Source organism: Seriola aureovittata, chromosome 10 (assembly GCF_021018895.1).
Source record: "Seriola aureovittata isolate HTS-2021-v1 ecotype China chromosome 10, ASM2101889v1, whole genome shotgun sequence".
Classification (NCBI taxonomy): domain Eukaryota; kingdom Metazoa; phylum Chordata; class Actinopteri; order Carangiformes; family Carangidae; genus Seriola; species Seriola aureovittata.
In genome coordinates, this window is record NC_079373.1 from 14,982,126 (window position 1) to 14,994,304 (window position 12,179).

At 42.3% G+C, this 12,179-nt stretch overlaps 1 protein-coding gene across 3 annotated transcripts in view; it reads left to right on the top strand.

The window, feature by feature from the left end:
- The window catches only part of sema3d (sema domain, immunoglobulin domain (Ig), short basic domain, secreted, (semaphorin) 3D), a 30,341-nt gene extending 18,981 nt beyond the window's left edge, over positions 1-11,360 (top strand). For all 3 annotated transcript variants that reach the window (XM_056388137.1, XM_056388136.1, XM_056388138.1), the window contains 9 exons: positions 180-249; positions 350-494; positions 1,003-1,225; positions 1,678-1,766; positions 2,047-2,088; positions 2,818-2,975; positions 4,652-4,716; positions 4,869-5,008; positions 10,117-11,360. In XM_056388137.1, coding sequence (XP_056244112.1) covers positions 180-249; positions 350-494; positions 1,003-1,225; positions 1,678-1,766; positions 2,047-2,088; positions 2,818-2,975; positions 4,652-4,716; positions 4,869-5,008; positions 10,117-10,572 — 1,388 coding nt within the window. In that variant the 3' untranslated portion in view covers positions 10,573-11,360. The remainder of the gene's footprint in view (positions 1-179; positions 250-349; positions 495-1,002; positions 1,226-1,677; positions 1,767-2,046; positions 2,089-2,817; positions 2,976-4,651; positions 4,717-4,868; positions 5,009-10,116) is intronic.
- The last annotated feature ends 819 nt before the right edge of the window (positions 11,361-12,179 follow it).

A 12,179-nucleotide genomic window follows, 5' to 3' on the forward strand; every position in this document is an offset into this window, starting at 1 on the left:
TCAGAGTGCATATTAGAAAAAGTACCAGCAGTGGAGTTTTTCAGTGGCCATGATGATGGACTGAAGTGGCTGCTCCCTGTAAATGAAAATACAGATCGAGATGCACCGAAATCTTTTCTGTGCAGATAAAGACAATAAAAACGAATATTGTGTGTGTGTGTGTCCCCTCTATCTTCCAGAGGACATCTTTCTGCTCCCGACCAGAGATGATAAAAACCCTGTAGTGTATGCCGTCTTCACCACCTCCAGGTAGGCTCAGTGTACATCACGTCATTATCGTCACTACCTGTGGTCTCTCCATCTCTTTTGCATCGCTAATTACAGTCTCTTGTTTCCACTGTCTTCTCAGCTCCATTTTCCGTGGCTCAGCAGTGTGTGTGTACAGCATGGCGGACATCAGGGCCGTGTTTAACGGACCTTACGCTCACAAGGAGGGGCCCGACCACCGATGGGTAGAATATGAAGGGAGGATACCGTATCCACGTCCCGGGACGGTGCGTTGCTGACTGTGGAGCAAAGAGACAAATAGAAATCTCATAGTTGATCACTCCTAGCTACAGAACTAAAATCCTCAACTGTCTTGCTAATTACGAAATAATAAACATGGGCTAATTAGATTCAAGGGTGAAATGTTCAACATGCTGTAGGGTATGCATCCACACATCTTCGCTTGACATGTTAATCAGATTCTCCTTTCACTTAGTTAAAAAAGGTTAATCGTGGTGTTGTGTGTGTGTGTGTGTGTGTGTGTGTGTGTGTGGTGGGGAGTGGGGGGGTGGGGTGGGAGGTGCTGTATACACAGAAAGGTAGCAGGAGTGTCACAGATGTTCCAGGAGTGTCACAGATGTTCCAGATGTGCTTTGCCTCTTGCGGTTTTTTCATTCATCCACCAGAGGGAGACATGTACCTGGAAATTAGTGTAGAGTGCGTGACAGTTCTTGCTGAAAAGCACAATTTTGTGTCAGATTAACCTATTTTTATTTATTTTTTTCTGCCCTTCAGTGTCCCAGCAAGACATATGATCCAAGGATCAAGACCACCAAAGACTTTCCAGACGAGGTCGTCAGTTTCATCCGATTCCACCCTCTGATGTATCGCTCTGTCTACCCTCTGACCGGCCGGCCTGTGTTCACACGTGTCCGTGTGGACTACACCTTGACTCAGATTGTGGTAGACAGGGTTTTAGCAGAGGATGGACAATATGAGGTCATGTTCCTGGGAACAGGTGAGACACACTCACACACAGATGCACACATACACACACAGACACACACACACACACACACACACACACACACACAGATGCACTCACTTCTATCTCTTGCAGTTCTATACCTGACCAGCAGAGGACAGTAGATCACTATGAGCTGTCCTCAGCCTTAAACAGATTTTACTGATGCTCTCATGGTCTTGACTTTGGAGAAATGAACAAATGTAAGGTTCCTCTTGGATCCAATAACCTGTCTCCGGTCTCAGCACTGACTCTCTTGTACATTCTAAAATGTCTTATATTACAAACTAAAGTCAAAAAATCTTTTAGTGTCAAACTTTTGTTAGTGTCTTAGAGAGGGATGTGAGTGTACGGACTACAAGTATTCATCTTCAGTGGATATGTAAACACTATTCATATCTGACCGCTTCACATTATTCACCTTCCTGCCCGACTCTCTGTCACAGACGCTGGCTCAGTTCTGAAGGTGGTGAGCATCACTCAAGAGAACTGGTCAACAGAGGAAGTGGTGCTTGAAGAACTTCAAGTTTTCCAGGTTTTGTGAACAACACAGCCACACGCACAAATCCACAATTCATTTCCTGTGATGGCTGCTTTTTGATACGCGGCGCTAGCTGCTCGTCACTTGTCCTCAGTGGGACAGTTGACTCATCAAACAGTGAAATATTCATCATGCCTTTGATGTACAAACTTTGCAACACTGATGGATTTTTCTGAGCTATTAATCAACAACAACTCATCTGTCATTTTTGATCACACACTGACGTATGTTTACTGAGGTGTTAAAGCTAAAGCTTGTTTAACTTTTTTTGCAGGTTCCCACTGCCATCCTCAGTATGGAGCTGTCTTCTAAACAGGTTCGGCCTCATTCTCATCCTCTTTCTTTCAGTGCTCTGTACTATTTCCGCAGAGATCTTCTCTGCTCTCTGCCTTTATTCGTGTCACATGCATTCATTGGTGTGCACATGCTTGATATAAGACATACTGTTTTTAATCTCCAAATCATTCATGTATCCCATCTTCCACTCTCTCCTTAGCCTTCCCTATTTATTTCTAGGTCTCTCTCCCCCTTCTGCCTCATTATCTAAGGGTCAGGGGTGTCAATACACACTTCAACCCCAATCACAGCTTCCATTAATCTCCAGTGGTGTTTGAGCTGTGAGTGTGTGTGTGTGTGTGTGTGTGTGTGTGTGTGTCTGTATGTGCATGCTAGCAAGTGTTTTCATTAGTGGTTTGGAAGTTCTCTTTAACTTCAGACGAGTCAGAGCAGATTCTTTTTCATATTTGTAAAAATTTGCTTGTTGAGAAATCCTCAGATGTCTGTGCGTTGTTCAAAGTTTCTGTTGATGTTTTAAATGAGTCTTACTGTTGGAAGGCTTTGACCCCCAGTTCTCTGGGAATACCAAGGACATTTTCCTGAATGAAGAATACATGTACGAGGGGGAAAACAAACTAAATGTCACTAGAAAAATCTTAATTTTGCATCAGCACAAACCTGTTGTCACAAGCCAAAAATGTTGTATCCTTTTCGCCTGTAACATACTTTACCTCCGCTAACGAAGAGTGTGGTGTGTTTTTCACTGCAGCAACAGCTCTACGTGGGTTCAAGCGAGGGGCTAGCACAGGTTTCCCTGAGCAGATGTCACCTGTATGGCCAAGCCTGTGCTGAATGCTGTCTGGCACGAGACCCCTACTGCGCCTGGGATGGACACACATGCTCACGATACGTCCCTGCATCTAAGAGGTGCTGTGTTTATGTAACACTACTTTTATTAAAGGAGTATAAAATCCATAATACTATGCCATTTTTACGCCCCTAGAACAAGTTTCATTTTGGTTGCCATGCTAACCTCTTCAACATACTCAAAATAATGATAGATCAGGCTATATGAGTGCAAATGTTTTATATACTGGAATGAAATAATGAAGTTAAACAGACACACACATTTAAAATCATGAATCATTAAATTAGTAAATCTTATTTCTTATAATGTAAAACCATGCCCTTCCACTGTGCAGTTATTTAGCCGTACACTGCTTCACATCACCCACTATACCACCTCGTAAAGGATCAGGCAGTAATCCCATCACATGTCAGGACCATTATGGGAAATTACAAAATCAATTGTGTAACCATCTGTAACCTGGAAACACTCATGCACACACTTGTGAGCACTTCTGTAAGCACAAAAGACAGTACAAATTTGACATTTAAAATTTACTTTTAAAATGTACTAACTCTTAGCCAATATCAAAAGAAGTTTGGTATTGGCTGGTAAGATATATAGCGATAAAGCTGAAAATATTTGTGATCCAAAAAAAGAAAAGAGGAAAGTGCATCTATAAACTGCTTTAAACTGACCCTTTGTTGCCCTACTTCTCCATGGTGTGTGTGTGTGTGTGTGTGTGTGTGTGTGTGTGTGTGTGTGTGTGTGTGTTTGTGTGAGTGTTCCCAAGGCTGGTTCTTTATTCTGGGCCTGTCAGAAGGAGTTCATAGTTGTTGCTAAATATGTTTTCTATTTTGGTTCTCCTCACCTCTTCAGCACTTTTTTCCATGCCAGATGGTTTTATTCCATTTGAGTTATTGATCAGAGATGTTGTTCCTCAGCTGATTAATGCTACTGTCATTCCACACCTCTAGAGTCTAGTCCTTTAGGTGGAAAAAATGTGTTTTTGTTTGTGTGCTTTGCAAGAATCTAGGCTCTACAGAGTCTATACCCTACAGTCAGGGATCACACTGCTATATTACTGGCCAATGGGGATGCTCTTATGGTTTGTGGAATAGTGGAGGCCCTGCGTTTGGTCTCCCGGGCTCTTTGAAAGTTGATCTTCACAGTGCGTGAGTGTAGGCTACAGATGTCCCATCACATGGGACTGGCAGGAGGTGGAGGAGGTGAAATCAATACAAACTGAAGGAGCCCAACACCAGCTAGAGGCCAAAGATGCTGTTTCTACTTTAACATTTATGTATATGAAAACAAATATCCATCTGCCTATGAGGTAGGGTAATTTCGCTTTTACTCCCACTGCAGTTTATTAGAAAATAAGTGTCAACATCTTGAATCTTGAAAGATTCATGGTCTCTTAAAATCTCATTTTAAGTGGTTGTGAAAAATTGTTGCTGGAGGTAATAGTCAGACAACTTCTCACATTTTCACCACAACATTCCTGTTTTTTCCTGTGCATGCAAATTTGACATTGGAAAAAACATACCCCAGTCTCAGATGTATAAGAGATACATCTTTTACTGGCTTCTTTGCTCGACTAAACGTGTTGATTTATTAATTTATTGAAGTTGTCATACTGTACAGATCAGCATCAGTATTGTACGGCTTGTAGGTTCTCAGTTTTTGTTTTTGGCTAATTACAGATTGTAGGTTAAAAAACCTATTAAATTTTATGTGTGTGTTCTCACTCCAGGCGAGCCAGGAGACAGGACATCAAGCATGGAGACCCTGCCAGTCAGTGCTGGGACACAGAGGACAGTATGTAAACTTTGCTCTCTTTTTTTTGTCTTTGTCAAGTCAACAGATAAATGAATCACTGAAACAGCCACTAGTGGAAACCTGCATCACATACCTCTTTTTAAGAACCGCATAAAAGACCCCTAGATCAATAATAGTCTTGTTTTCTTTAGGTCTTGGTGGGGGACGGGTGGAGGAGAGGGTGCTCTTTGGGGTGCAAAGCAACTCCACCTTCCTGGAGTGTACCCCCAAATCTCAACAGGCCCAGATCAGGTGGTTCAAACAGAGACCTGGATCTGAACGCAGGGAGGAGGTTAGAAAAGTGCACTCACCTCCACGTGTACACACACACAGACACACACGCACACACATACACACACACACACACACACACCACCCAAACACTGAAACAAATCATTTTTACATTCCTACCTTGTCTTTTACTCCATACTTGCTCTTGGCTGAGTCCAAAGGTGGGCCTTGATATTGCTTTTGTTGACTTTACTGTACTTGAGGGGTTACATTGTTTTCATGCCAGGTCACAAAACAGGGACGTTTCTTACATAAGGACTTCAAAGCCTCCAAAAACATCACAATTTACTTCCCTCTAACTGTTTATGGGGTCTGAGCCTTGAACTCGTTAACCGCTTGTTGTGCCACAAATCACATCGCTGTCGGTCCTGCTTGTCTCGGGGAAGATGAAAACATAAAAACAGTGCTTGGATCATAAGGATAGCATTCACAACTCATACAGGCTTGAATCCCCAAAAGTCACATCCGTTGTAGAATTATAGCTAATAAGGGAGCGATCCAGGATCTCACTTGTTCCTTGAATAAGATCATTATTGATGTTTATGAGTGTCCAGGGCTTTTTGAAATTTTCTGCAGCTCCTCTGCTTTTGAGGAAGGTGAGGGATGACTTAAACCAGAGCCACCCTAGGGGATACGGATGGGACATCATCTATCTCATATGAAAAATTTAAGAAAAAGGGAGATGAGAATTTCAGTTTACCCTGCATTTAACCTTTGTTTTTCATTTTTACATTGAGTAGCCAACAATTCATTTTGGAATGTTTCCCCGGTGGCCACTGTAGGTTATTCAAGAGAGACTAGAGATTCTTTCCGTTGTGGGCTGGACAGAAAAGTGAGGTGCTGCATTAGAAAACAACTAATTACACACATGGAACCTGTAGGCTATAATATGCTCACTTCACGAAAATCTTAAGTGCAAACTAGCGGTGCAGTTTAAAACTCAAGTGGCAGGATGTTGGTGTTGGACTGCAGAAAATGGCTGTTTTGAATGTATACTAACAGATGCGTTTTCAACTGATTAGTTAAGACAAATCTCAACTTGGTGCAAATTTACTGTTTCTATGCAAAACTGAAAAGTTTTCGTTTTTTTTTTTTTTTTTTGATTTTTCACTAATTGTCACTGCAAAGGATCAAAATAGCTCGACAGGATGGTGAGCAGAGAAAGATGCACAGGGACCGAGTTTGTACTTGAGGTGTGGAAAGGAGCTCATTGATGATGACACTCGTCTCCTGAATGAGACAACAGAGACCTGCTTACTCAGCGCCTCAGTGCCCTTCCCTCCCCTATCCAAACATACAAACCTTCCTCCACCCATTGCGAGTGCGCTGTTTACCACTCAGCCTCCTTCATTCCTCGCCTCTCTGCGCTTCCCGCTACACTTATTTAGTCCCACAACTGGTCCCCCGTCCTCGCTCTCAGAGGTGAATGTAAACACAATGACAGGTGCAGAGGCCACTAAAGACCCATGTGTTCCTTTATGGGCCTGCACAGCAGAAGGCTCTGTGTTTTTCGCTTTGTGTGCGGATATGTGTGTGTCTGTGTGTCATCTGCGTGCTTCGTTATGATCCCCTACAGCGGAAATCATAACAGAGCGCTCCCTAGGGACAACCATGTGTTTTGGGGTAATGAACACGATGGGGTGTTTTCTGTGTTTGTGTGTCTAGACATGCAATGATATGTGACCTATTGTACTCTAGACAAAGTGATGAAGGAGTGAGTGCAGGAGTCCTTCCTCCCTCAGGAGAGTCATGTGATAGACACAGAAGCTAAAGAAATACAACAGGATGTGCAGATTTAATGAATTAATGGAAGGGTCAGTGGTGTTAAGTGTGCGGGAGTTTTGACTGTGGTGGAATATACATGTAAATTCATTTCTAGTTAACGGGAATGTTATCTCAAAGTCTTCTCAGCCAGTGAAAAGGTAGAGAGAGTTTAAATAATAATTCAGACTAGGGTGAGGCTTTACAGCCGAAATCTTTACAAGCGTTTGTCATACTGACCAGTGTTGAGATTTATTGGAAAATATACAACTTAAAAATGCTGCTTTGGTGTTTGAAGAGTGTCCTGACAATGACTGAAGCCTAAAAGGAAGCAGATGGTTCATTATGATTCAAGGGGAAAAAATATTTAAATGGGCAAACACAGCTTTACGGTACAGCAGGCTTTGCATGAATGGATGAATGAATAAATAAATAATTGAATAAATAAATGCAATTATTTGGCCAAGCAGCCAGTGAACATCTCAAATGTTTGTAGACATAGAATACCCGAGACAAGGGGAAACTGCAACACAAATGCCTAAACATTTTTAAGTAATTATACATGGATGAGATATAATTGTTTTTAGTAATGGTCTAATAAATTAACATTTCATTAACACGTGAGGCTACAAATATGGCTTTCAAACTGAATAGGAAAAATTAGTTTGAGAGAAATACTTTTGTGATTGTGGAAGTACAGGAAGTCTTATGTTTGAATAAGTTGTCTTCCTCCATTATGGTCACAGGCATCATGTCTTGATTGAATAAGTAGATTCATGTTTTTGATCTATCTGTTTGCTTCTTACTCATGTGCGGGAAATAATATCTGCTATTAGCCACATGACTGATCGTCAGTAATGCTGCAGACAACACAAAGTGAAGGAGTTCAAATGAACAACACCAAGCTGGAAGTCAAAGAGATACACCATTTGTACTTTTCGTCTTAGTCAGATAGTCAGAGAGCTGCCTTGTTGTTGATGCTCTTCGATCTCTTTGGTCGAACATGACTTCACTGTCACTGTTATCGTTTCTACTTTTCAGTTCTAGTTCTTTCTCTCCGTACCATCCTAACTAATGCTGTGTTTACTGGCAGCTGTGTCAAAGTACAAAAACTTCAGGCTGATTAGCTGCATTGTATGAACTAAATAAAGACACCTAACATTTGTCATTGTTAACAAAGAACATTGCTGTTTCAAGAGTAATTTATCACACAACCCAGCAGTCACTTAGTGGCCCGAACAACACACGCACATACACAGGAGTGTGTGTTTTTTTCTTCAGCAGAGCTCCCTCTTTCACTGGGATGTAAGGTTTCTTTCCTGTGGTAACAGGCGGTCTTACCTGCTCTCACAGCTGTGGGCATGTGGTGTTGGAGCAGGGCATGTCTGTTAAGTGTCTGGCTCATTTCAACCTCTCACTCCCTGTGCTTTCGGTCCCACTCTGTTTCCCCCTGTCTGTCATCCCTTCTCCTGTCCTGTCCCTCAACCTCCCTCATCAGCCCCACCTTAATCTCTCCTCACTTCCTGCCTTCATGCTCCTTACTCCGTCTACTTTGTTTTCTCATACTTTTCGTGTCGCCTCCATGATTTCCCACAGTCTCTTCCCTTCTGTGTTTCTCTCCACACTTGCTGCCTCCTGATGGGTTTTGAAACAAAAAAAAAAGAAAAAAGCCAGCTGCTCATAGCACCTGCAGCCCACTCCAGTACTTACTCTCCTCATTCACTCATTCACACACTCCCTTCTCTTATCCCCTCGTAAAAATCAGCTATTAAAGAAGTGAGCTGGAGGAGATTTCTCTGTCTCTCTCACAGCATGTTTGTGCGTGTGTGTGTATATATATGCGTCTTCTTGTTCCTGTGTGTGAATTCGCCTCCTGGAGTCTGGAATGCTGGCCCATTAGAAAATTAGTAATAAGAAAAGCATGGATGATGCTGAATTTCATGCATGATGTTCATTAGAACAAAGCACATCACAGCACGGAGCAAAGCGGCATTGCTATTCTTTGCAGGAGTTTGTTGGCTTAATCGGATGCCCAGAATCACACAGACACAAATAAAGACGGACCATCTGGGTGAGTTTAAATGTCTGGCGATGCCGTTTAGTCACAGATGCCTTGTTTTTGGATGGCAGAGGGGAGACAGCTTCACAGGCACACAAATAATAATAATAATAACACACATCTCCGCAGACACTTTGCATAAGAGAGATTTTAGGTTTTCAATATACATCCCACGTGTTTTGGCAAATCAGTCAGGTGTGTCAGCAAACAAGAATGTGATAAGAGACGAACTAGAAAGTCTTAATGCGAGTAAGGACCACGTCCAAAGAGACTCTGAGGCCTGGGAGTCTGTTTCTGCCTGGAAAAAAAAAAATCATCAGGGTCAGACCGAGAAACCACCACAGAGCTGTGCACACATGCGCGCACACACACACACACACACACTAGCACACATGCATACACAGATGCTCATGTGTAGAAGAAAATGGGAAAACATCAAGTTTACACCTGTGCCTCCTTCTGTAGCTGTCTTATCAGTTACACCTCGGGGGGGCGGGGGTTAAAGCAGGGCTGTGGGAAGTATGCACCACCCATGCACGGACACACACACACACACACACACACACACACACACACACACACACACACACACACACACACACACACACACACACACACACACATTCTTGTGCTCTTTGACTGTCCTCTGAACACAGCTGTGTTATTTTAGGTCCTGACAGCAGCCATGCCACCTGATGAATCACGGTGGACACTAAATGAAAAGAAGGGACCGTACACATTAGCACGCTACTTACCCTTACACCTTAACAACAAGCACATGCGCCTCACCCCACACACACACACTCACACACACATACCTTTTTCCAAGTACCTTTCTTTGTCTTTTTTTTTTTTTTTTACTGCTTACACTCATCATGCATCTAAAAATCTCTCCACACCACATAATGACCTCTGGACCCCCAAGCTGTGGGTGACACTCAGCACACCCTATTCAATATGCTTCCTGTTTCAGGGGTCATTACCATGTTTAACGCACCTTGGATACAAGTCAGGCATGAAAATAAATGTGTGTATACAGGGTGGGAGGTATCAAAGGAGGGTTTTGTAATGTGCAGCAGCCTGATGGATTGTTTCAGGGCACAGAGACGCAAAATTTCTTGTTTTATAGTAAAGCTCTGAATCGGGATTTTAATTTAAGAAGAGAATAGTTTAGCTAATTTTGTGTTGCGTTGCGTACTAGCTGCTCAGCCTAACCTTAGGCAGCTGTAGTCACATGACCTTGTTGTTCATGATGAAGCTCTAATACTCTTCATTTGCATTTTCTCCAGGTCAGGTTGGATGATCGTGTTGTTCACACTGACCGAGGTCTCCTGATTCGCTCCCTCCACGCCTCTGATGCTGGCGTGTATGTCTGCATAGCTCAAGAGCACACACACTTCACCCACACCCTCCTCCGTCTCACACTGCAACTTGTTACACACGGCCAACTGGACGGGAAGCCCAAGCCCAGCGAAGACCCCGCAGTGGAGCTACGACACAGCGGAGAGTCTCGTCAGCGGTATAAAGACTACCTGAGAGTGATGAGCTCTCCTTTCGGCTCTCTGGAGGAGTACTGCGATTCACTTTGGCTGGAGAAGAGGCCGTCGAGGGCTCGAGGACGAGGCTTAGGCGGCGGGAAATGGAAACACATTCAGGAAATGAAGAAGAGCAGGAACAGGAGACACCACAGAGAAAGGGAGGAAGAGAGGGGGGGAGGGAGGGTGGTGAGGACAGCACAACCGTGAGGGGTGAGGTTAAAAAAACCCCCCCAAAAAAAGTCAAGATGAGCTGAGTATATTCACCTACTGGGTGACGAAGCAGATATGACACAGAACTGTACAATTGCAATGACAGATCAGTTCATGAGTAAGCAGTCTAACTCAGAGCTAATGGGGAATAAAACACTGAGTTCAGAATGAATATATTAATTTCAACAAGCAATTCAAAGCAGCGTGGGTTTGACAGTATGTAATTTCTTCATGTGCCAACTGTGCAAGAAAATTTTAATCTTCATTTTTTCTCGAATTCTAAAAGGAAATCACTTCAAACGTTTAGGATACAACTAAAATTATTAGTTTGTCCTGTTTGCAGATAACCGGTTTCAGAGAAAATACCAGAGACTACATTACTGATGTGCAGGTGAAGTGACCACGGTGAAGGATTACAACATGACTCTCCAAAGCACAGATAAAACTGACAGTTAATAGAGGTGATCAAGGAAAATATATACAGTAGTAATAATAAAAAAAAAACAAAAAAAACCAAATAGAAATAGAAAGTTTGCTTATGGCGATGACAATGCATTCATGTTGAATGACTGTAAATATTTATATAACGTGTACAGGAGATACGGCATGCTAAACGTAGTCTAATTACTGACCTGTATAACTCTAATGATAATCGTGTATTGTGTTTTTTCCTGCAAAAAAAAAAACATATTTTTGTACAAACATTTAACATTTCTTCTGTAGGTTCAATAGGTGTTTTCATTATTGTTGTGTTTTGCAATTATTTAAATAAATGTGTCTCTGAAGCTCCGTTCTCTGAATTCTGTCTTACTTACATTCTGTGAAGAGATAAAATCAACGCACAGGAAATCTATTAGAGGTGCCGGTACAGGCAGTCTCAAGCACACAGCGGCAGGTTGAAAATGGGTGAGGGTTAGTTCGACCGAGCCTCTCCGGGTATAGCAACACAAGTCCCTGTACGCTGTATGCAGATGTCAGAATGATTCAGGACCAGCTGGTCTCTTGTTTAATGTAAGTCTAGTGTGTGAAGGACAGAGAGAGGGAGAGAGAGAGGGAGGGTCTTTAGGAGAAGCAATCGTAAATATGAAAGCTTGTGAGCAATCTAAACAAGTTACAGGCTTCCTAGAATAAACTAATAAAGCAGTAAATGCATCAACATCAGTGGCATGAGCGTGAAAAGCGAGCATTATGTGAGCCACTGGCCTGACCTGAATTGTAAATTATACTTATATAATAATGTAGATAATATCATGCGCAGTGCTTGGATCTAATGCTGATAATAATATGACAAGGATCTTTCTGTGAAAGACATTATCAAAGTCATGGGATCCCTCAGTTTTAACTGATTTAGTTGTAACCTCTTAAATTGAATTTTGGGCCAGCTGCTCAAATCCTCCTCGTTATACAGAGAAGAAAATGTGTTCCAAACAGATGCATATGTAGAAAGAAAACATACCCATCAATATTTCTTTTAATGAGTTATTGCCTATTAGGTCTCCATCAACACACACAACTACTACAGACCCATATGGTGAAATGATTGGCATTTCAGTTTCTTAAGTTTCACCGAAGCTTTCATTTCATGTTTACTTGCCCTCTACATA